General features: G+C 39.8%; 1 protein-coding gene across 1 annotated transcript in view; it reads right to left on the minus strand.

Annotated features, from left to right (window-relative positions):
• LOC149195535 (RNA cytidine acetyltransferase 1-like) overlaps positions 1 to 26,060 on the minus strand; it is a 148,409-nt gene that overhangs the window by 75,448 nt on the left and 46,901 nt on the right. The window contains exons 16-17 of the mRNA XM_089405360.1: positions 9,178 to 9,354; positions 9,016 to 9,053 (exon numbers count right to left, since the gene is read on the minus strand). Of these exons, the coding sequence (XP_089261486.1) occupies positions 9,016 to 9,053; positions 9,178 to 9,354 (215 nt within the window). The remainder of the gene's footprint in view (positions 1 to 9,015; positions 9,054 to 9,177; positions 9,355 to 26,060) is intronic.

A 26,060-nucleotide genomic window follows, 5' to 3' on the forward strand; every position in this document is an offset into this window, starting at 1 on the left:
GTATGTTGTGGAAGCAAGTTGCAAGGTGATAGCACTTGTATTAGCTAGGTACTAGGTTCAAGACCCCCAAGTGCGTGCAAATGACGACAAGTGCAAACCCTAGGTTTTTTTTATGACTTATAAACATCCTTCATGTCCAACTCTTTTATTTAAAAGTCTTTGAGTACATTCAAGCCAAATAAAGCATCATCTCTCAACTACATGAATTGGGGTGCTCCTCCAACTCAACTCCTTATAGGTGACATGATATACCAATCTCTCCAACTTCAAGATGCTATTGAATTTCTTCATTAGAAGTTGTTGAGCGAAAACCCTAAATTGGCCTAAAGGAATCCTATTGCTATGCATCAAATGCTTTTGATTATATTTAGTTCAAATAATAAGATTGTCTCTCAACGACATGAAAACTTGAAGTAGAATATTGTCTTAGGAACAGGGCCCAAGAGGGCGATTCAAGTACATTGGACGTACATTGATAAATATCATCTTTAACCACCTTCTTTAAATTTTTCTTAGAGGAAAACAGTTAACCAAAGGCACCTAAAGTGCATATGAAAGGTGGGAGTGATTAATAGAGACGACGACAAACTGAAAAAAACAAAATGCTCTCGAACTTTGCACGGGCATCGAATTTTGCAGTGCATCATGGGTAGAAACATTGTCATTTGGGTTATTTCCATCTTATCATAGTATGATGAAAGTAATCTAGTCCCCTAAATCTCATAGTCATAAAGCACAATGGGCCTAATAATCAAGGCAAAAAAATACATAAGAATAGATATCATGAAATGACCTCTACAAGCAGTGAAGCTCAAATACAGATAGGGAACAGCATTGCTTACTAAGTGTGACAAGGCTTGCTCAATCCAAGCCTTGAGCCCATGCACTATACCTCCATGTATATGTAATGAACACCTCAATCTCACTACCTTTTGAGAAAAAATGGTGATCTACAAAAGAGTTCTTAGACCCAATGACCCATTGTAGAACATGTCCTCAATTTTGTTGAGATTCACCTCCACTTGTCTAAGGCCAAAGAAGCTAGCCAAAGCACCAATCTATCCCAAAAGCCCCTCAAGGAAGCAAACAAGAAGGATCACATCATCAAAGAGTAGGAGGATGGAAATCGCATTGTGGTGAAGAAGGAAACTATCTCAATGTTAGTCGTGTTCTTTGGGAAAAGACTTGAGCTCATCAATGTAAAATCCAAAGAAGGTTGAGGAAATGGAGCAACCTGCTTAACTGTAATATTCCTAATTGGAAAATAACAATAATTACCGAAAACTTGAACTAGGAACAACAACTAAAAATTAATGAGCAAGCACCCAAATCTAAACACCAAACAAAATGAGCAGAATAATTGATCCATTTTATTAAACAATCGAATTCTAGGTACATAATAAGTAGGAACAATGGAAACTGGGCATTACATCATTCATTAATCTCATAAATGTAGTTGATGCATTACATACGCCAAATGGCATAACTAACCATTGATACAAATCTTGTCTGGTTTTGAAGGCGGTCTTCCATGTATCTTCTTCTTTGACTCGAACCTGATGATATCCAGACTTCATGTCCAGCTTGGTGAAATACTTTTCTTGCTACAACTGATCTAGCAGATCGTTTATCCTGGGCAGGGGGTATCTGTTCTTGAGCATGATTTTATTCAACGCCCTATAATCTATACACATCCGCCAAGTCCCATCCTTCTTTGGTGCAATGACGATGGGTGACCCACATGGTGATGTACTCGGTCGAATGACACCCTGTTCCAACAGTTGTTGCAACTTTTTCTTCACCTCACTTGCTTCTATAACATACTCCCTGTACAGCCCAATATTTGGCAATGGGGACTCTGGCAATAGCTGGGTCTCGTGCTCCACTTCTCTCTTAGGGCTAGCCTTTTAGGCTCTCGGAACACGTCCTTGTATGCTTGTAACAACTCCTCCAATTTTTTCTTTTGTTTCTTAGTACACTCCTCTGGGATGCCTTGCCTCTTATTGACTCCTCTACACACTGATTTTCTCTTATAAACAATAAAACATACTTCTTGCTGGAACTGATCAATTTCTCTACATGGTTGGCACTTACCAGTGAAATTTTCAACTTGCCTTTGTGCGCATTGATGATGAATGATTTTCCATCCTTAATGAGTCAGTACTGGTTAGCTCTCCTCATGAATATTGCATCACGCATGTACATGTATGAACTCCCAAACACGACTCCACATACATCAAGGGGAACCACATCCAGATCTACTTCATCAATAAAATCAGCACTGATAACAAAATCTAATTTTACATTGTTTTGTTACCTTCATCTTTGCATCCTTATGTACCCATCCTAGTGGATATGGGTTTGGATGATCACCAACTTCCAGTGCCAACTTCTTGACCAGATCTACTGCAATGAGATTTGCTTGCGATCTTGAATCAAACAGAGCATCAATCTCCGTCTTCTTGGTCTGTATCTTTACATGGAAGAGTTTGGTCATTTCTTTCTCTTCATGTTGCTAAAGGCTACTCAGATTCACCTCCTTCTGCACTGATGTACAGACGATCTTCTCATCCACGTATAAGTTGCTTTCAATTTGGTTGCTTGAATCAGTGGCCATGAGATTCTTCTTCTTATTATCTTTTTTCTTGTTCTTCAGGTTTAGCTCTGGATGCAACTTCCAAAACTTCTCCTTTGTATGGCCATCAATGTTGCAATGGTTGCAGTAGTTGCTAGGATCCTTGCACTGGTGTGTTGTGGTTGTCGTCTTTTTATCTTTTCCCCTTTTTGCTTCTTATTCCCCTCCTTAGAAGCATCTTGTTGCTCCTTTTGTTTCGATCCACTTGATTGCACTCTTTTTAGGCCTATTTTCTCCTGGTACTCTGCTTGTACACAAGCCTCGTCCACCGTTTTGGGCTTGAACAACATCACTTGTTCACGCAAATGGCAATGCAGACCCCCCAAAGACTTGAGGAGTACATCTGGGTTCTTTGGAAAGATACCCAACATTATAGCCATCTTTCTGAATTTTGTGGTGTACTCCTGCACGTTTTCAGTGGCTTTTGCCTAAAGTAATGCCATCGGATCCACTGGTCTTCTACGTACCTAATGGGATAAAACTGTGACTTAATGAGGGTTTTGAAATCCTCCTACTTAGTCACTGGAGGTTCTCCCTCCAACCTCAGGGTTTCTATGTGGCTCTCCCACCAAGTTAGTGAATGGCCCTCCAATTTTAGTCGTGCGAATGAGATCTTCTGCCCTTCCTTGATCTGATGGACACTGAAATAAACTTCCAGTTGTTGCAACGGTTCAGCTTCAGAGCGTCGTTTTCGCAGTGGTATGGCTTGATATCTACTTTTGCTTCCACTTTATATAGGGATTGGTCCAAAACACTCGAACTGGGTTGATATTTTCCGAGTTCTTTCTTCGGCTGATTATCTGCGTCTTCCCGATCTCCCGATCCTCCTTTTAATTTGTCCTCTGCATTCAAACCCCCTTCTCCAAATATCCCTAGCTTATTGCTTAGGGCCGCCATGAGGAGGTTTACATTGCAGTTTATATCCGTGATTTGTTCTTCAAGCCGCGAAAACCTCACCTCTGCAGGATCACGAGGTTTGTTTACAAATTCGTCACCCATGATTAGGATTTTACGATTTTCGGTCTCATCAATCTAGATCCCTACAATCTCCACAAAATACCCAAAGAAACCTGCTCTGATACCAAATGATCCGTAAACTGTCATGGATATTCCACTGGACAATTCGTCACAACAGATTTGATAATATTAAACTAAAAATCTAAGATTTTACACTATTACAGTTTTACTTAATTTCTAGATCTGTAAAATTAACTATAATTAGTGCATGCATGTAAAAGTAAATCAAGCAGAAAAGTAGACAACAACAAAATAAGCTCACAGACACATAATACACAAGATATGCTCTCTGGGAAACCCTTTTGGGAGAAAACCCAACTAGAAGGTGAGGTCACTTCACTCTCTTTCTCTGTCTGGAAATATGGATGCAGATACAAAGAAGTGATGTATGTGGCCCGTCGGCTGCTACAACGCATAGATCCTCTCTGTGTGTTTTACCTCCTATCGCTCCTGGCTATCTTTGTTCAACTATGGAACAAAATGCTCTCGAAAGAATGGAATGTCTCTTCCTCCTAGTGGCCTGGTTATAACACAGCCTGATAGCCTACTACTGGATAAGTTTAACTACATCAACTCTTAAGTAGAGTTACAAAATAGACTCTTCTAGAGTCTTTTACATCACAAACATGTGGCTAGCCCATTTTCAATGAATAATGGGGGTTGACGCAACATTCTCCCAAACTATAGGTGTGAAAAGTAAAACAGGAAGATCAACTTCTAAGTGGCATAACTTTTGCATACAAACTCCGATTGACTCAATTCTTGCGTCGTTGGAAAGCTCTCTGTGTATAGAATAGCATGAAAAGGTGTTGCACAGAAGTTTTTTGCCAAAAACACCCGTCGTTGCGTAGGCTTTGAGGACAAAGCATCTTTTCAAGAGGGAGGCAATGTTATGTAATTAATTAATATGTAATTGGGGCACAATCAAAGATCATGCCCCTTCTCGAAAAGGTGCCCAATGGCTTATTTAAGCTAGGGCCCTGCTTGTAAAAACCAGCATTTAATCATTAATATATAAATTTATAAATGTATCCAAGTTTAAATGTTCCAGTCACCCACTTTGGTGGGTAACAAGTGCAAGGCATAAGAAATCAACTACATGAAGAACAAACAATCATCAAAATACTAAAAGAAAATTTAGAAACAAATCGTATTAGAATGAAACAAGAAGTAAACCAACATAGATCAGAAATCATGTTCGAAAAAGGCAATTGGGTGTTTGTAAGACTCCAACCTTATAAACAATTGCCCCTTAAGCAACAAGGAAAAAACAAATTGGCTCCGAAATTCTATGAGCCTTTCCAAATCAATAAAAAAGTTCGCGAAGTAGCTTATGAGGGGAAGTTACCAAACAACTGCCGCATCCATAATTTCTTCCATGTGTCTTGCCTCAAGGTGTTGGGACAAGCCCAACATATCCAAAAAGATTTCGCCGAGTTGGATGACAAAGGAAGAATTATTTTAGAACTAAAAGGTATTCTTGCCACCAAGGAAAAAATGTGACATTCCAAAACCATCAAACAATATCTTATTGAATGGCCAAACCTTCAAGAAGTTTCATCATGCAAAACAGAAAGTTTTCACCAAAAATGCCCCTCATAACCCTTTCTTTGAGGGCAAAGCAATTTTTAAGGGGATGTCAATGTTACAAACATAATAAACAATTGATTAGTTAAATGAAATAAGTGACTTATCAAAGAGACAAGTACATTTATAGAAAGGTGTCTCACCTAGGTATTTATAATAAGGTACTTCATTGTAATATTCATTCAACCAATCAAGTCATTTATCTATCAATACATCTACACAATTACAAATATCTTTTTGTCTTCAAATACAACAAGAACTGTTTGTTACAAAGGTGGTAGCTAAGAACAAGGATTGTTGATCAATTTCAAAAGGAGGCATGGATTCTAGGAAGGAGAGTATGCCAAAAGGCTTTAGGGAAGAGGTAGAGGGCCAAAAGGAGCTTGTGTCTCAGTGTTCCATGGGGATGCATCCCCTAGGGTGCAGTGCACGCACCTCACACTTCCCACGCACTTGGGAGGTGGGACGCCTAGGGAAACATTTCCCCACATCCCCCTTTTGGGGAGACAGGGAGGTGCACAGGGACACGTTTCCCCAAAAGAGGTGCTCCTAGACATTCCCCCCTCAAAAGGGTGATGCCCAGAAGCACCCCTTTTGAGGGGGGGCGCCTAGAAGCACTCCTACTCAATTTTGTCTAATAACCCTTAAAATTTGAAAACATTTCAAAAAAATTATAAAAAACAAAAATTTAAAAAAAAAAAAAAAATTAAACTAAAAAGAAAAATACATAACATATATCAAAACCTAAACTAATTTGCAATTCCTAACTCACTCATTCGATTGACCAAGCTTACCTCTGCTCAGCTTACCCCACAGTTTGAGATTGACCTAGAGGCTTGAAATTTATCAAAACACTTTGCTATCTTTTCTTCTTGGATTGCCTAGAAGTTTCAGTTGTCAAGGATTGAAATATTGTCCATTTCCACTGCTGTTTTGTATTGTATTTCATAACAGCCCTAAGGCTAAAATTTCACAAGATTAAGATCCAGGAAACCTCTAGGATAGAGGTGAAATGTCTGAATTACATAGGTCAACTTTTCGATTTCAAAATTTCAGCAATATCACATTTTCCATCATTACCCCCTGAACACAACAGGGCAAAGGATACTGAGAGCCAAAATCCCTGACCATGATGAGGTACAACAAAGAAGTTACCTCCACAATACCTTCAACCAATCCTTTCAGAATGTAGTAAAGCAAACTAGTGAAACAAGGCTTAGAATGGACAGTTCTTTAGTACTTGAACCTCCCAAACATCCTCCACACACAAAGGTGCAGCAATAAGAGTCTATCCAAAACTCGTCAAAACAAGTTTACCAAAAAGCACTGTTAAGAATAGTCTCCAAAAGCATGGTGCTATCAACCAAGCAATCTGAACCATGGAAGCTACCAACATAAATGCTCCGAAATCATGTAACAGCAGCGCCAACCATAGCCAAATCTAGAGCTGCCAAAATAACCAAAACCAAAATAAAGATAACTTTCATTGCTCAAAAGCATTTTCAGTTTCTTGATGTCTATCCAGAAGCAGTTTCCCAAATTATCATTGATCTGATGTTGTTCCCAGACCTTTACATACTTCTTTGAATTCCCCTCACCTTCGCATCACACAAATTTGTCAATTTCTGTCGACCAGTGGAAATCATAAATAAGTTCTCGACAACATCAAGCTGGGTTTATAGAATCAAACAATCTCCAATACCAATAACATTCCCCCTTTAACACAGCATCAGGGATGACAGAAGTCAACAAGGCTCACCTGTAAGGCCTCCAATCAAAGTTCTTCTGCATGCAAAACATGCCAGCAAAACTGCCCAACAAAACTGTATGAGAATAAATAGGATAACTGTATGAGTGTATAGCCAGTGATACAAACCTGTATGAATTCCCCAAACACCTGTTCAAATGCTGCCATGACCAATCATCAATTCAACCACAATCAATCCTGGCAGGAAGTATGGGGATCTGTCTTGTGGGTTTGATAGATAACAAGGGCAAGTGGAATGAGGGCACTTTACTAGAAGTCTAGAATGCATGAAGAAATGTTTTGAAAAAAGAGCAATAAAACAGTACAGAGACATCCCTCTAATAGTATCCCAGGCTATATGGTTAGCTAGGAATGCAAGCATTTTTGAAGGTAAGGATTCCCGTCCTGTTCAGGTGCATTATAAAATAAAGTTTCTTCTTGAAGGATTAAACCAGGTTCCAAAGCTTAAAACACCAAAAAAGGTAGGAATACTGGAGCCAGACAAGTCCTAGCCATGGGCCTTTTTCAATGGAGCATGCCTGGTTTATTTGTAGCTGAAGCGATATACCTTACAGATACACTTAAATTTCTCTTAGAGCAGATTTAGGGCAAGGCACAAATAACCAATGTTGCAAACATCGGCAATGGAATAAAATAGGCAAGGGTTCAGAAAACCAAAAAGTCGGGAAAATATCAGTAAAATCAGCGAGCATCGGCAAAATTAAGATACCATCAAAATATCAGTAAAAATCAGCAAACATCGGCCAGGCCAAAAAATCGTGATTTTGCAATAAAATCGAGGTGTTCACAACAATGCAAATAACACTTCTGAATGGAAGGCATTGGAAATTGAGATTCGCAAAGAAAAGAGGCATTGCTCACATTCAAGTGTTGGGGGACCCAAATCTGGTCACTGATTGGGTAAGTGGACTCATTGAGATGCATACACTTCTGAATGGAAGGCATTGGCAATTGAGATTGGCAAAGAAAAGAGGCATTGCTCACATTCAAGTGTTGGGAGACCCAAATCTGGTCACTGATTGGGTAAGTGGACTCATTGAGATGCAGAACCCTATCTTGAGGCTTTTACTCAAACAAGTAAAGGCCCTGGAAATCTTCTTCTTGGTCATTTCATAAGCACACATCTATAAAGAGCTCAACTTGGGAGCAGATACGCAATCGAATAAAGTCCTGGAGATATCAGAGGGTACATGGGAGATTGATGAAGAGGAATCTGGGGCATCTCCCCCAGATTCTTTAAGATCCCTATATGTTGATGGATATACACGTTTTGCTCTCTCTTCTGCTGTTCACAATCTTGACATACAGGTTTTAACTCATGAAGTTAATAATGAATGGCTCTAAATCTCTGTTTCTTCTGATTAGAATCATGGAAGAATGCATGTAAGGGCATCTTATTCTATCTCTGCGAATAAAAAGGGCAGATTATGCTCATGGGCATTTTAGGACTGTTTAATAGCTGTGTATTTTTGAGGCCCGACTTTAATTTTTGCTGAGGTTCAATATCATAGAGCTGTATGCTCTTCATGAATGTATATTTTTCACACTAATGTAAACGCTTACAATTGTTTCCTAGGAAAAATTAAATATAAACAATACAACCCCTTGGTCATCAAAATAGGTTGTCGAATGATGACTCACATAAATATATATTAAAACTTTGTCATCAACAGAACTATTGACAAAAACTTCAACACTAACCCTAATGATCAATAAATCAAATGCCCAATTACTACCTTAATCGATCATTCAACAATATGGATTAGAAGTTACAAAACTGAAGAATTTAAGCTATCTCATTCATAAATACGTATTTGATCTAAAAAGACTAAAGTGAATTATGCTTACTATATATATTGATTCTATTGAAAGTTCACCCCATGAGTATTTTATTTCTCTTCCATTTCATTTTCTTTGCTTAGAACAGGATAATAGGAAATAATAGCATAACGCTCCTATAAAAGTTTAAAAGAGCATAGGCAATTATAAAGGTCAAAAAGAAATAAACCTTGTGAGCAGATCCACAGCGATTGATCCATAGCCAGCCTTTAGGAAAACGAAAAAAAAAACAATTAGAGAATAGAAAATCTTTGTTACAAGATGGGAAGTACATTCCATTATGAAGAAAACAGAAACCAAATTCAAAATGGGTGGGAGTTTTTAATAATACCCTAATGACATTTGGATGAACAGCTATACGAACAATTCGAGCCCCTGAAAGACTTGGGAAATTCATATCCTGGAACTGCTCTGAAACCTTCCATGGTATTTGATCTCCAGAAGGTTGATACCCATCACTCAGACTTTTTAACACCGAATCCTTTGATATTTGTCCCTCTAAGCAAACCTGCAATATAGGAAAAATATTCAATTTCATTCGTTTTAAAGTAGAAACGAGCAACCATAATGATAAAACTTCCTAAGAATAATAAGTTGCAAGTTCAACCACACAAAAAAACTAAAAATTATGCAGGATATGTTTCGATATTATGCATTCAATATTGAAAAAATGTCAAGGACAACTGACATTTACAAGGAATTTGAAACCGAAAAAATGATGACAAAAATTTCACACACCGACTAGATGGACCCATGAACCTGCTAATTTATTTTGCATATAGTACTCTATGAGCAGCAGTGCTAATCCAAACCTCTACTTCAAAGTTGTACAAGGTGTGCCTCTGATTTTGGTATTATATGTTGACGATTGGTTTTTGACAGGTAATGAACTTTTGATGATTTAGTGTAAAAGGGAGATTGCCTCTGACTTTGAAATGAAATACCTTGGGATGATGCACTTCTCTTTGGGCCTGGAGGTCTGGCAGAGACCTGGCGAAATTATTCTCTCACAAGGGAAGTATGTTGTAAAGCTATTGGAAAGGTTTTGAATGAGAGAGTGCAAATCCATGAGCACTCCCATGAAGATGAACTTCAAGAAACTTTGTGGTGATGAAGTTGGACCTGATTTATCTAATCCATCTAAGTATCGTCAGTTGATTGGAGCATTGATGTTCCTAGTGAACACTCGTCCTAATATTTTCTATGTTGTAAACACCTTGAGTCAATTCATGACCAAGCCTTTACATAATAATTAGGTTGTTGCTAAGCATGTGCTTAGATATTTGCATGGGACAATTAATTTCGGTCTTCGATATATTGTTGGTAACATAAAGTTGCAGGGTTATACTGATGTTGATTGGGCAGGCAACATTGTGGACATAAAAGCCCTTCAAGATGTTGTTTCAGTGTGGGATTTGCCATGATCACTTGGATAAGCAGGAAACAGAAACCAATTGCTCTCAGTTCTGCAAAGGCTGAGTATATTGCTGCTATCTTAGCTAGTTGTGAAGTTGTCTAGTTAAGAAAACTCTTTGGAGAGTTATTTGAGCAAGTCCTAGATACTACAGTGATATTTTGTGATAATATGAGTGGGATCTGATTGTCTAAGAATCTCGTATTTCATGACAGATCCAAGCACATTGAAATCAGATATCATTTCATTCGAGACATGGTACAGAGAGGAGCAGTGAGACTCCACCATATTCAGACTGATGAGCAGATTGTTGATACACTTACCAAAGCACTGCCGAAGAAGAAATTTCTAGTCTTCAGAGATATGCTTGGATTAAGGGATGTACCTCTTCTGGGTTCGGGACCCGGTTGATCAAGAACACTGAGATGTGTGCTCTTCCCCCCTGGTTGAGCTCCCAGGGATGAGGAATTGAGCTAGTGAGCTCCTGGGGATGAGGGACCTCCAATCAAGAGTATGCCCCAGTCATGCATCTTGTTTCCCACCCATCTGGCCAATGGGTGTTGGCTACTTGAGATCAGATTGTGATCCTTACCAGTCATGGTAAGTTGTATCTCGCTCAAGTTCGAAGATGTTGGTGTTCTTGAACAGCATAGATGTTGGTGTTCTTGAACAGCATGGATTCTTAGCCTTTGAGCTGAGCTATTGTGGATTCTTAGCCTTTGAGCTGAACTATTGTGGATTCTTAGCCTTTGAGCTGAGCTATTGTGGATTCCTAGCCTATGTTCTGAGCTATTATGGTTTTTTAGTCTTATTGATTGAGCGGTATTCATTCTGGGTGGTAGCATGAGTCTCCCCAGTGGTATTTGTACCAGGTTGTAGCATGTGACTTCCTTATGTCAGGTGGAAGCATTTGGCTCCCCAATGATTATTTGGACCACGTTGAAGCTTGAGACTCCCTAGTGAAGGTTTCTTAGCCTTTATTTAGCTGAGCATGGATTTAGGATGGTAGCAGTAGCTCCCCTGCCATGGGTATTCTTCCTTAGATTCAAGAATGTTCAGCATGAATCATGATGATTTGACAAGTACAGCAGTTTTGGCTTTATTGATAGAAATTCCTCCCTAATTGAGAGGGAATGTTGAATTTTTGAGCAACTAGGGAGAAATTTCCCTAGAAATCAATTTATGTGGTTAACACCTAGAAATATGCTTGGATTAAGGGATGTACCTCTTTTGGGTTCGAGACCCGGCATGTGTGCTCTTCCCCCTAGTTGAGCTCCCAGGGATGAGGAATAGAGCTAGTGAGCTATTGGGGATGAGGGACCTCCAATCAGGAGTATGCCCCAATTATGCATCTTGCTTCCCACCCATCTGACCAATGGGTGTTGGCTACTTGAGATCGGATGGTGATCCTTACCAATCATGGTAAGTTGTATCTCGCTCAAGTTCAAAGATGTTGGTGTTCTTGAAAAGCATAGATGTTGGTTTTCTTGAACAGCATGGATTCTTAACCTTTGATATGAGTTATTGTGGATTCTTAGCCTTTGAGCTGAGCTATTGTGGAATCCTAGCCTATATTTTGTGCCATTATGGTTTCTTAGTCTTACTGACTGAGCGGTATTCATTCTAGGTCGTAGCATGAGTCTCCCTGATGGTATTTGTTCCAGGTTGTAGCATGTCACTTCCTAATGTCGGGTGGAAGCATTTGGCTCCCCAATGATTATTTGGACCAGGTTGAAGCTTGAGACTCCCTGGTGAAGGTTTCTTAGCCTTTATTTGGTTGAGCATGGATTTAGGATGGTTGCAGTAGCTCCCCTGCCATGGGTATTCTTCTTTAGATTCAAGAATGTTCAGCATGAGTCATGATGATTTGACAAGTACAACAGTTTTGGCTTTATTGATGGAAATCCCTCCCTAATTGAGAGGGAATGTTGAGTTTTTGAGAAACTAGGGAGAAATTTGTTGAAGTTTCTAAGTTTTGTTAGTTAGAAACCCTTCATGCACTTTTTCTGATTTATTCCTACCTACTTGTTATTTTTCCTTAACAAGTTATTTACAAAGTAAATACTAAAAATAAACACCAGTGCATGCTCAACATATTACAGATCAACAACTAAAAGAGACAAGAACAAACACACCACATGACACCATTATTTTTAGACCAATGTCCCCAGAAAAACCCAATGAGGGAAAACCAATGGAGCTATCTGAGGGTTTTCTTATTAAGCAATATCAGAGTACAATCTAGGTGTTGTAACTGGCCTATCCGACAAAGATCCTTCGCAGCTATACCTCACAGTTTGAGAGAAATCCCTGGCTGAAACCCCGGAAAACCCTTCCGGTAGCTCCTCAGCACAAAACTGCTCCTGCAACCCCAGTGTCTGCCCAATCTGGACTGCGGCAGCCCCTCTCTGTCTCACGTTGGCCCTGCATCAACCTTTCTTGGCCTGCATCAGCTTGCTGGGCCTCTGCGTCTGACACGCTGGACTCTCTGGTGCTCTGCGCAGCACTTGGCTGCCTCTGCGTGGCCCTACGTGAGCCCTTGTTGGCTCTATGTCACTCTCCTTGGTTGTTGCGCTACTCTCCTGGCACAATCTCTGCCTTCTCTGTTTCTTTGTACTCAATTCCCCTCAGCTGCTCTCCCAATCATTGATTCTATCTCTCTTAGCAAACTCCGCTCTAGATAATAGAATGACTGATCATCTGGTGTGCCTCTCCAAGTGACCCTCAAGCCTCCTCTTATACTTTTCCTGTTGACATCTCAACGGCCAAGATTGAGTCCCTAATCAACAGCTAAGATTAGATCTGGCTTTATCCATGTCTTTTGGACCACTCTAACACAGATTCATATTAATACACATTAATATTTTATGTTCCCTAAGTTTAGACTTAGGAACTCCATCAAAAATATTAATTATTTTAATATCTCCTGATCTGTTTAGAATCTGCCCAAACCCTTTCTGGGTATTGGAGATCTCATGTGCCCCAACCTCTCCACCAAATTTCGTGGCTAGAGCACATCTGATGCTACCCCAAATCAACACTCCCTCTTAGCGAGTACTATGTTCTAGCAATACTCCTCACTAAGTATTACTCTGATCATCTGGCATTGATACCTGTGTTGATGCTAGGCCTTCTTGCCCACCATCCTCTGCACTGCTGCCAATGATTCTACCACTGCCACTGCTACAATTGTACGACAGCTCCCTCTACATCTGTGTTGTTGCTGGTCCTTTCTCCCAGCACTGCATCCGCACTGCACCTCCTCTCATTATGCTACATCGTGCTACCCACTACTGCACTGCAACTCAGTTACTGAGAAGTAAGTAAATGATCTCCCAACTGACCTCCCTATTGGGCCAGAGACACCCACTGATGCTGAAGCTCCCTCTGCCGCTGACAAGTGCTCCCTCTCTGACCTCTGCGTTGCTGCAACAACTCCCTGCATCTCACACCATTGCACACCTCTTTGTGCCTTCCTGCACTGGTGCAACACTCTGTGCCTCTCGCATTGCTGCAACCTGCTAGCTCTGCGTTGTCTCGAGACTCCTGCACTGTAGCTCTCTCTCTCGCTCCATCCGCATCTGTTTCTACCCACCCAGCCAGTCTTGCTACTCCTTGCCGGGACTCTCGTAGCAAGGTCTAATCCAAGAGACTGGGTACCTCAAGGATCCTGCCCCGCATCGCCTATAGTCCATCTAACTACAGCTCGATGTCTCCCCACTTCCGCTCAAGTGGTGTGTGTGCACTCATGGCACAATCATCGTCTGTCAAAACTTCTTCTCTGCCTATGTTGGCACTACCTTAGTCTCGGAAGACTCTCCCTTACTCTTCTTCCTTGGGCACTGGGTCGCATAATGACCCATCTCCCCACAGTGGAAGCACTTGATCTTGGAGAGATCTTTCTTCTTCCGCTTCTCCTGCTTTCCCTCAAATGCTAGGGCCACATCCTCCTCCTCCTGCTTGACCTTGATCCCTTTATTGCTGCTGCCTGTCTTCGACTGCCGTCTGATCACTTCCTGGCGAAGAGCTGCCCACATCTCGTCCCAAGTTAGGAAAGTCCCTCTACCCGGCATGCTCTGGACAAACACTTCCCACTCTTCTGAGACAGCATTCAGGGTTGTCCTTACCATAAGCTCTTGATCCGGTGTCGCTCCTATAGCAGTCAACTGGTCTTGAATCTCATTCAGTCCTCCGAGGAAGGTGTCAATCGATTGACCCTTCTTCATCTGATACGACCTCATCTGGTTCTCGAGCAACATTCTTCTCTGCACAAAAGTATGTTGGTACAAGTTCTTGAGAGCCTCCCACATCTCAACTGTCGTTTCCTTCTCGGCTATATATGGTACCACATGATCCTTGACCCCGTCAAGGATAATGCACTTGGCCCTCACCATCACCCCTTCGTATCTGTCATTATCATTGGGGTCGACTGGGATATCTACTACCTCCAAGGCAAAGTTCTTGACACGATTCCTGTCAAGCACTGATAAGATTCTGGCCTTCCAGACTGCGAAGTTCGATGCTCCATCCAGTCTATCTCGGTCTCTTACCCTGTGTAGTGCCATGACGCTCCTCTACTTCCCTTCTGGAAGTTCTCTGTTCGACTCCTCTGAGTCTTTACTTCTCGTCTGGAAGTTCTCTTCTAGACTCCCTCCTGGAAATCCTTCTACCGCTTGTCGAGATGCCCCCTACTCTGATCGTCTTGTGCAATTGCACTTTTGATCCGAGTTCCTCAGCTAGAAACCCTCGATAACAACTCCTCTGGCCCTGCTCTGTCAAGTACTGTTCTGACTATAGTACCTCACCAGCGCCACTCTGTAATATTCCTGCAGCCTTCTAGACCCCATCAACTACCTCTCTGCGAACTGCGTCAGCCCCTCTCTACCTCACGTTGGCTCCGCATCACCTCGAATGGGTCTACGTCAGCCTTGGGATGCCCTATGTCAGCGCTCTCGCCCTCTGCATTAGCAACACTAGCCTCTCTGAGGCTCTGCGCAGTTCCTGGCTTCTTCTACGTGGCTCTAGATGGCTCTACGTCACACTTCCTTGCCTTTTGTGCTGCTAGAAACAACTTTTGTCACCTCGGGACAGTTGTTTTCTGCTGCTATTGCTCCACTCAACTGATGTCTTTCAGTCCTCCTGTGATTTGCAATCACCCTCTAATACCATGTTAAAGTTTCTAAGTTTACTTAGTTAGAAACCCTTTATGCACTTTTTCTGATTTATTCCTACCTACTTGTTATTTTTCCTTAACAAGTTATTTACAAAGTAAATACTGAAAATAAACACCAGTGCATGCTCAACATATTACAAATCAGCAACTAAAAGAAACAAGAACAAACACACCACATGACACCATTATTTTTGGACCAATGTCCCCGGAAAAACCCAATGCAGGAAAATCGGTGCAGCTATTTGAGGGTTTTCTTATTAAGCAATATCAGAGTATAATCTGGATGCCGTAACTGGTCTACCCAATAGAGAATTTTCTTAGCAGCTATACCTCACAGTTTGAGAGAAACTCTTGGCTGAAACCCTAGAAAACCCTTCCAGCAACTCCTCAGCACAAAACTGTTCCTGCAACCCCAGCATCTGCCTAATCTGGAATGCGTCAGCCCCTCTCTATCTCACGCTGGCCCTGCGTCAGCCTTTCTTGGCTTGCGTCAGCTTTCTGAGCCTCTGCGTCTGACACGCTGGGCTCTCTGGTGCTCTACGCAGCACTTGGCTGCCTCTGCGTGGCCCTATGTGAGCCCATGTTGGCTCTGCGTCACTCCCCTTGGCTGCTGCGTTGCTCTCCCAGCACAATCTCTGCCTTCTTTGTTTCTCTGTACTCAATGCCCCTCAGCTGCTCTCCCGATCACTGATTCTATCTCTCTTAGAAAACTCCGCTCTAGAGAATAGAATTATTGATCATCTGGTGTGCCTCTCCAAGTGACCCTCAAGCCTCTTCTTATACTTTTCCTGTTGACATCTCAACGGTCGAGATTAAGTCCCTAATCAACAGCTAAGATTAGATCTGGCTTGATCCATGTCTTTTGGACCACTCTAACACAGATTCATATTAATACACATTAATATTTTATTTTCCCTAAGTTTAGACTTAGGGACTCCATTAAAAATATTAATTATTTTAATATCTCTTGATCTATTTAGAATCTGCCCAAACCTTTTTGGGTATTGGAGATCTCATGTGCCCCAACCTCTCCACCAAATTTCGTGGCTAGAGTGCATCCAATGCTACCCCAAATCAACAAAATTTAGCTAGAAATCACTTTATGTTGAGATATCAGTGTTGTCATTGATAGCCATAATAATTGAATACAGCATATGAATTGAATATATATACAGACAAAATAGAAGCAGTGGACCCAAGGAGGAAAGATGTCGGAAGCCATCAAAAGAGAAAGAGAAAGAGTAAAGAGAAGAAGCCACCGGAAGAGAAAGAGAAAGAGTAAAGAGAAGAAGCCATCGGAAAGTTATCGAAAGCCATCATGAAGCCAAAGAGTAAGAGGAAGGAGTCATCGGAAGCCATCGAGAATCAAAGAGTAGCCATCAAAAATTACAAGAACGAGAAGCCACAGGAAAGCCAAGCCAAGAAGCGATACAAGGAAGAAAACAGTGACATCGGCGAAAACCCCTGATGTACGATATAAAGTGCAGACTCGACATGATTATATAACAATTAAGTTGTGAAATCGCATCTGCCACTTATCGCAATTTTTGAAATGTGACCTCCAATTAGAACCTCCGATAAGACCAAAGCTCCAACTGCAATCTAAGGTGTGGACCTGATCGCTCAAATACAACACACTCTAATGTAATATTGTGTTCGCCACGTCGAAAGTTAAATATCGCAAGTCTTGAAGGAATAACATCATAAAACCTCTTATTGTGATTTGGTCGTGGACCCGACGTTTTATCAAAATCGGATTAATATAATGTCGCATTCGTCAATGGTCAGTGCTTGATGTGGACCCGATTGAAAGTATCAAAAGGAGCTTATTGGAATATCACATCCGTCGAAAGTAGGGGCATCAGCAATGTTAAATCGGAAGATAGAATATGTGCACATCTTGAAAACCTCCTATATCCATGAGGTTGCAGTTACAGGGTTAAGGTGATGATGTGGAAGGTGGGACCACCCGTTATCCAGTATAATGTGCCTTTAGCCATGTTGCTATGTGGTTTCGTTAATAGCAAGACTGTTATATTTGGTTATTAACAAAAAGCCCCTTTGATATATTTTTTAATGTGCCACCTCGTGCACAAGTTGGCTTCTCCTCCAATGAACGTGTCCTTTTTGTTTATTGGTGAAACTCATATATAGATACAAGTTGAACACTTCATTTCAAGGGTGGGTCTCGGGCATTGTTACAAAGAAGAAGTGACAGTTCACAACTCGTGAACTTAAAAAGGAGGACAGAAGATGGAACGGTCAATCACTGTATATATGAAACAAATGAAATCGTAAAAGCTCAGACCTGTGAGACATTTTTCCAGTTTGGGTAAAGTCATTTTCTGTGGACAAGCACGTTCAAAAGGACTGGGCCAGATGAAGCGGGCATCTATGAGTAACTCAAAGTTACAGCGAATGTGCGACGGAGCAGATCTTTTGTAGCTCGGCAAAAGTGCAAACCGTGACTTGAAGAACAGTTATATGAAGGAGCTCGGTGGAAGAACTAGCGCATTAAAGTGTGAAGGAAGCCTCAGATCGTCAGTAAGGGAAGGTACTGCAGCATCAGGAGATGGATCTGGTTGTACTCCGTTGAAGCAAACAGACATGTGAAGAGCAAAACAAAGTTGTGAATAATCTATCTTGAGAAATCTAAGGCATTGGTGCCCCAGGAATTGGAGCCTCTAGAACAGAAAAAGATAGGGTTGAAGCCCTAGAGGTCGGAGCCTCACAAAAGTCCAAGTTGGTGCTTGGCAATAGGTTGTAGCCTGAAAGATAAAAGGGTTGATGCCCGCAATTATCACTGTACACAATTTTTTGTAAAAGAGCATTGGTGCCCTGAATTATTTATAAGAAAATCCTTATTATTTACTTCTTTGTGTGTAATTGTGATGAATCTTAACTGGTAAATTTAACAATTGAAAAGAAATACTGATTCACCCCACTCTTAGTGTTTTCAACACTATTGTGGATTCCTAGCATATGTTCTGAGCTATTATGGTTTCTTAGTCTTATTGACTGAGCGGTATTCATTCGAGGTGGTAGCATGAGTCTCCCCGATGGTATTTGTTCCAGGTTGTAGCATGTGACTTCCTAATGTCAGGTGGAAGCATTTGGCTCCCCAATGATTATTTGGACCAAGTTGAAGCTTGAGACTCCCAAGTGAAGGTTTCTTAGCCTTTATTTCGCTGAGCATGGATTTAGGATGGTAGCAGTAGCTCCCCTACCATGGGTATTCTTCTCTAGATTCAAGAATGTTCAGCATGAGTCATGATGATTTGACAAGTACAGTAGTTTTGGCTTTATTGATGGAAATTCCTCCCTAGTTAAGAGGGAATGTTGAATTTTTAAGCAACTAGGGAGAAATTTCCCTAGAAATCACTTTGAATCACTTTCACCCTTGAAGCGAATTATTTCTCAAGAGCAAATTATTTTTCATAAGAGCAAAAGCCATTTCAAAAATATTTTATAAAGCAATTAGACATGTGCAAAATAAAATCACTCAAGTGATTCAAATAGACATGTGCAAAATAAAATCACTCAAGTGATTCAAATAGACATGTACAAAAAAAAATCACTTAAGTTATCTAATTTGAATGGATCACTCTAGGAGCTTCGAAAAACACATAATTCGAGGAAGGGATTTTTCTTCAAAGATTTCTATATATTGAAGAGAAGCCTTCATTTGCAACACATCAAGTTCTCTCTATCTCGCTTTGGTGATCTAGCTCTCGCATTGGTGATCAAACCCTCGCATCAGTAATTTATCTCTCTTATTATCAGTAGCAAATCTATTGCATATTTGCAAATCTCTTATCATCATTGGCAAATCTCTTATTATTAGTAGCAGATCTATTGCAGATTTGTTAATCTCTTATCATCATTGGCAGATCTCTTATTATCAGTAGCAGATCTCTTATTATTAGTAACAGATCTATTGCAAACTTGCAGATCTCTTATCATCATTGGCAAATCTTTTATTATCAATAGCAAATCTATTGCAAATTTGTTGATATTTTATCATCATTGGCAAATCTATAGTTTGGCAGATCTACTGTTTGCCAGATCTCTTATCTGTCAGATCTATTGTTTGGAAGATCTAATATCTAACAGATCTATTATCTAGCAAATCTATTGTTTGGCAAATCTATTGTTCGGCAGATCTATCATTTGGTAGATCTATTGATAGATCTCAAAACTCTCATTCAGCTCTCGCACCAGTGGTTTCTACTCTTGTTATTTGTTGTTGTTAATGCTCTCGCTCCAAAGAAGTATTATTGCAGTTGGTATTGCTCTCACACCAAAAGTATTTAGCTCTTGTATTGTTCTCGCTCCAGCGATATTCTATTCTTGATATTGATTTCGCACCAGAGTTTGATTGTTGGTATATTGCCCTTGTTTCAGTAGCATTCTGATCTTGCATTTTGAGAATATTGCTCTCAATATTTAGCTCTCGTACTCGTGCACTTTGTTCACGCACTTGTGTCTACTGCTCTTGTTTTGGAAGCCTTTGGAGGCTTCTAGCGGTATTTTGAAGTTGTCATATTAAAAAGGGTTGTTACTATTGATATTTGTAAAAGGGGTTTTGTACTCTGAATATGTATCTCTGTTGAACTTTTGAAGACGATCTAATAGAAGAGCATTTTAAAAAGGATATTCCTCCATTGTGGGGTTTTTCCCTTGTCTTGTTGTTCATTGACTATCTTCTATGGTATATGATCTCAGAAATTAAATTTTAAATCTGCAAAATTTAACACAACCCTAAAAACTCCTTCATGATTCATGTTAAACTCGAGCATACCTGTGAGCATCTTCCTTTCCCCAAGTAAGGTTTGTAATGTAAGTGGGCGAATCTTCGGTGGCATAGCTCAGATTGAAAAGAAGTATCGCTTGCCATAGCTCCTAAAGGACTTCCACCAACTTGATAGAGACCATCAACCCTAAATCCAAGAGTAAATGCATCTTTAGGGGTTTTATGCCAAATACGTACATTTCCATCAATGAATGCTACCTTGAAGGCTTTATCTTCCATCGCAGAAATAGACACCAAGTTCTTCTTAAAATCCGACACATACAACGCTTCTTGTAGATGTATGGTTTGACCTTGATTCAAGTGAAGAGTGACAATTCCTATCCCTTTCACAGGATAGGTGGCATTATCTCCAAGTATGATCTTTATATTAGTTTTCTTCACAACTAAATTTGAGAGGGCCTCCTTGTATCCAATGAAGTGCCTCCAAAGTATCCAGAAGAAAGGCAGTAGATAGAGCAGAAATAAGATAAAACTCATCTTGTTTTTCTAAAACATTACTTTCATAATACCTGGCATTTCTTGTCCTTTTGGGAGGTCGTCCATTTCCATTTCAAGCAACAGGAGCATTCCTCTTTCCTTTGTTATTGAACCTGTTGTTCCTTTGATTGCCATTGCTTTTGTAATTGTTGTTGTTGTGTTGTTGTTGTTATCATCAACCCTTGGAGGATTCTTCTTGTGAGGGCACTCTCTAGAATAGTGGTTGAACCTATTACAATTGTAGCATCTTCCCTTTCTTCCTCCTTTGAATCCCTTCTTAGATCCTTGACCCTGTCTCCTTGGACCAGCATCATTCTTCCGTTTCGCATGAGTAGAGAAGGCAATAGGTTCATTTCCATTTGAGGACTTATCTCTCTCCATCATCCTTATCTCCTAGTGAGTGCATCTAGCCAATAAATCATCAAAACCAAGTATCATGTCTTTGTTGAGAATAGCGGTGGTAAATATATCCCATGGTCTTGAAAGGCTTCCAAGTGCAATGAGAGTGAGCTCCCTGTAAGCAATAACTTCTCCAATACATAGTAGGTCATTCTTGATTATCCATCTTGATATCCTTCAACTTGTTTTTGAGAAAGTGGATTTGATTTGCATTGTTCACTTTTTACATCCCAACCAGTTTATCATATAATTCCTTAGAAGTTCCCAAATTAGAAATATAGGCAACCAAATGCTTTTGAATGGAGTCAATCAAAATTTTCTTTGCTTTGACCTCACCTTTTCTATACTTCATCTTAGCAGCAGTCGGTGCATTTGAAGGAGGCTCCACCACTTTTCCCTGCACATAGTCCAATACTTAATGCTCCTCCAAAGTCAGGTCCAAAGTCATCTTCCATGCATGATAGTCAAATTTGTCATTGAGCTTGTCCTCAGTCTTGAAGTAAGATGTAGAAGCCATGGAGACTTGTCCAATGATCGTTGTCCAACAGATATCTTAGTGATTACTTTTCTCTCTTGCTTGGGCTTGTCCTCACCTGGGTTCTAATACCATATCAATTTTAGGTAACAATGGTATGTTCTATGCTTGCAACAATTATTTCGATGTCCTTTTATTAGCCCAATATCAATTTCACTTTAATTTCCAATAGCAATCACATAAACCATTAATTCACATTGGCAGTAACTGTAGATAGAACACGAACAATAAACTACAAAAGAAAAACCAATACAAGAGAACACAAGAATTTGGCTCAAGCCAAGGAAAAACCCCAATATGAGGAAAACCCTTGATCAATTCTTATTATTATAAATATCAAATGTTCAGTAGAGAGAGTACAATAATACAAAGTCAAAGTCAAAATTGACTTTGCCAAAATCATTGTCCAAAACAACCCTGTAAAATCTACAATTCTGCTCTCAGTCAACAGCAGTCAAATCAACCCTAACCAAAAAGACAAATTCAACCCAAAACAGTGAACAAATCTATAGTCAAAGTTGGTCAACCTGAAGTCCACCTTGCAGTCAACATAGGTCAAGGTGCCCAAAAATCCTTGGTTTTTGTGCCAATAAATACGGCATGTTGAAACAGAGAATCTCCTATAAAATCAAAGTCAAAAGCTTCCCAGAACATCAAAGTCAATGCTTGGTCAAATTGCATAAAACTAACTGATTTCAGCCTCCTGAAATCCATCCTCCTTTCAGCCACATGTGAAGTGAACAACTTCCCAATAAGGTGTACGAACCAATCAGATGAGGAGAGAGAAGAATCTGTTGAGTTGATGAGGTACCAAATCAGGTTGGAGGACACTCTTATTTATATGAGTCAATGTGGGTGAAAAGGCATGTCACTTGGGCTTCATGAGCCTACATCAGTGTTCCACAGGGACGCGTCCCCCCACTTGGGAAAAGCGCCCTGCGCTTCCTTGCGCTCCGAGGACGTAGGGACATCTGGGGGGCATTTCTCCACGTCCCCAAAAAACGGAAACTCAAAAGGGGGATGTTTCCTCCCAAAAGAGGAAATAATTCCTGTGTTTCGAAAAAAAATGAGGTCAAATCACAAAAAGAAAGCCAGATCTCTAAATTTTTTTATAAATATACTATGAATCGATGGGGAGAAGGTTATTTTTTGTTATTTCATATTTGAAGGGACCAACAACACGATGGAATGTTAATCCAGAGGATGATGCACAGGTAGATATGGAGGAGGGGCTTGATGAGACATAGATGGGGTTGGTTGGTGTGCCACTTAGCATGTTTGAGAATGCAAGTGATTCTGATTCAGATGGTGACATGATTGATCCTAATTTATTCATGCAGCAACTGGATGCAGAGACTAGCAAGGCATTACCTTGAGCAATTATGCTCATTTGTCATTTGATATGTTCTTATGTTATATGCTTTTCTGTTTCAGACTTCAGTTGTAGACTTTAGTTTGCTTTGATCTTGATATATGATATATTAGACTTGACTCTATAAAAATTTGAATCATGATGTATCAGACTTTATTTTTATTTCCATATTCAGTATTCACAGTTGGCACTTCAATATGGTTTAAACTTTTATTTTCATTGTACAATGTTACACTTACATTTACATGTATGATTGTATCATGCTTTTCGCTTTAAATTTGTTTCAGTTATATGATTCATTGATTTATCCTTCATGATGTAAGTGTCATACAATGATAAAGACAATTAAATTACAGAATTTCAATGATATATTTATAATTTTTTAGTATTTTACTATTTTTAGTCCCTTGTGTTAAAGACCTCGACGTTCCCCCATGTGTCCTAAAAATTGGTAGGGAGCTTTTGCATAGGCCTCATCCCTACGTCCCGAATGTTTAAATTTGGTACCGGAGGACAGGTGGTTCCCTAAGGCTTTGATCTTTGGCCTAGGGAAAAGTGTCCAAAAGAATTTAATTTTTCTCCTAAAGTAACTTTATAATTTTTTTATAAAGTTAAATCTAATTTGAAAGTGACTTTAAGTGATAAAGTTACGAAGTCTAATTTTAAAGTGACTTTTATAAAGTCAATGAAAAATTAAAAAGGAAAAGTGACTGTGGAAATAAATGACTAAGTGGATCTTTATTAAAGTGGAGTGAATTAAAAACTAGAAAGTGAGATTTAAATGAGCATTTAATCTCAGCCATTGATCTAAATCTATTTCAGCCATTGGATTTAGGGATCACCCAAAAGTCATTTAGGGTTGGGTTAAGGGAGGAAAAGGAGGAAAAGATCATTCATTCTTTCATGAGCAGATTAGGAGAAGGAGAGCAAGAGAGCAAAGGAGATTTCTGGACAAGGAGGAGAAAGAGACAGCAGTTTGGCACACATACCAAGGCAGCACTTCAGCAAATCCGTACAGCTCAAAGAACAAGCAGAAAAAGACAGTTTATGTGAGCAAAACAATGGAAAAATTGATTTTCAGCACGAATATCGAGGAGGCGATTTTCTGCACGATTTTTTAGGACTGTCCGCACAAGTCCGTACAGTCCGCACAGTCCGTACATCCGTACGGTCCGTACAGCACGTTCAACCATTTTCCAGATTGTCTGTTAGCTGAAAAACAGATAAGTTTGCTTGCTGGAAAAATTTATGTTTTGCTGATTTTTGCTGAAAAAAATTTCTCTCTGTAAAAAGGCATTTTCCAGAAATAAAGAAGAGCTCTCAAACTGGTTTTCCCCAAGAGTTGTAGGGGGTTTTTTCCAGGGTCAAGTTGACCAAAAATATCAGTGTTTTAATGTGTTTTAATGGCTGTTTTTGATTGCTGATTTTTAATTCTGCAATTTCCAGCATTCTGAAAAAATTTCCAGAATTTGTGTTTTCAGCAATATTTATTTTTTTTAGTCTGTTAAATGTATGGTTATGGGAATGGGCATTTAACTACATGGAAGAAATAAGGAGAAACTGAAAACCGGGGTGGGAAAACAGAAAATTTTACACCGAAAACTTGGTGGAACTATGACCTACATGATGATGCGGCCAACCATGACAATTTGCACATCTGTGGGGTTTACTTCAAAAACATATTTCTCCTTGTCTGAATTTAGTGATCTTTAGGTCGATTTTGGTCCTCTCGAAAAGAGGAATTCAATGCAATAATTTATCCATCAAATGAGCTATCCAAAGTGGAATTTGGCCCTTATTACCGATTTTAACAAGACACAAGAACGCCAAGTCAAATTTGATCACATAAGCAAAAGCCCTTACAACCAATGTTTTAAAAACCAGAACCGATGACCGAATCGGTCCAGCTAATGAACTGGGACTGGTCAGGTCTAAACGAACAGGTTTTAAAAAAATACATTAAATAATTAATTTTTAATGAAAAAAAAACTATTTTTAAGATTTAAAACCATGATTCCAAGCCAATAGAGACAAAACAGGCAAAGATTGTTCATTTATATACCATGTAAAGGTGAATATATCAAAATGGCACTGAGTGCAATACATATCATCGACATAATACATAAGCAATGAGGCTCTAAATGATCTATAGAGTGCAAAAACAAAACATACAAACTATGGGGCCACTGGCCTACTACAAGTCTACATATATGATAATACTTATCAACATTATCACTTGAAACTTCTCATGAGTCATCATGATCAAACTCAATTAGTTGAGTCTTGACTTCCAAACTTTGCAACTGCTTGTGTCACAAACTTCTCTATTGGTTCAATGACTTGAGTCTCAAACTTTTGAAGGTATTCTACCTTAATATGCCCTATTGAGTCATTTGGTGCTTCACATGGCTTTACATGGCCTCCTATCCCAGCGAAGTGTTGTTTGAACTTGTTAATACCCCCTCCAATAGATTTTTGGTAATATTTGAAGATCATTTTGCCATCAATCATATCACAATGAGCCCATGCAGTATCCCTCGCTTTTGGAGGCATGATGACTACTTAGCTCAAACTTTCTGATGTTCCACTACTCCAGCGAAAACTCAACACTCTCCAAGCTCCCAATCAAACTCACAAAAACTCCAAATGAGATGTGTGAGGCAAATGAGCGGGTGAGCTCCTTTTAAAGGCTTGGAGAGGGTATTTTTGGGGGGAAAGAACCCTTATTTTCCCTCCAAAACACCCTACAAACTTGATAAACCATGTTGCGTGGGTCCCCCTAGTTTTTCCCTTTTTTGGGCGAAATGAAGGGTCAAATCAGGTTTTCCTACCGGATTGACCCGGTGGGCTAGCTACCTGGCTGGTTTGGCCAGTTACCAGTTCAAACCAGTCGGTTTTTAAAACATTGCTTACAACATGATGGTCTTTAAAAATTATTTTAAATAGGGGAGTTTTTCCACAAGCATGTATCCTCCTTATGGAACTCCTAACATTGTGTTTATAACACTTTTTAAGTATTGAAAGATGCTTT

The sequence above is a fragment of the Pinus tabuliformis genome, chromosome 2_2 (genome assembly GCF_031772625.1).
Source record: "Pinus tabuliformis cultivar Carrire ecotype Pingquan chromosome 2_2, CPIR1, whole genome shotgun sequence".
NCBI lineage: Eukaryota > Viridiplantae > Streptophyta > Pinopsida > Pinales > Pinaceae > Pinus > Pinus tabuliformis.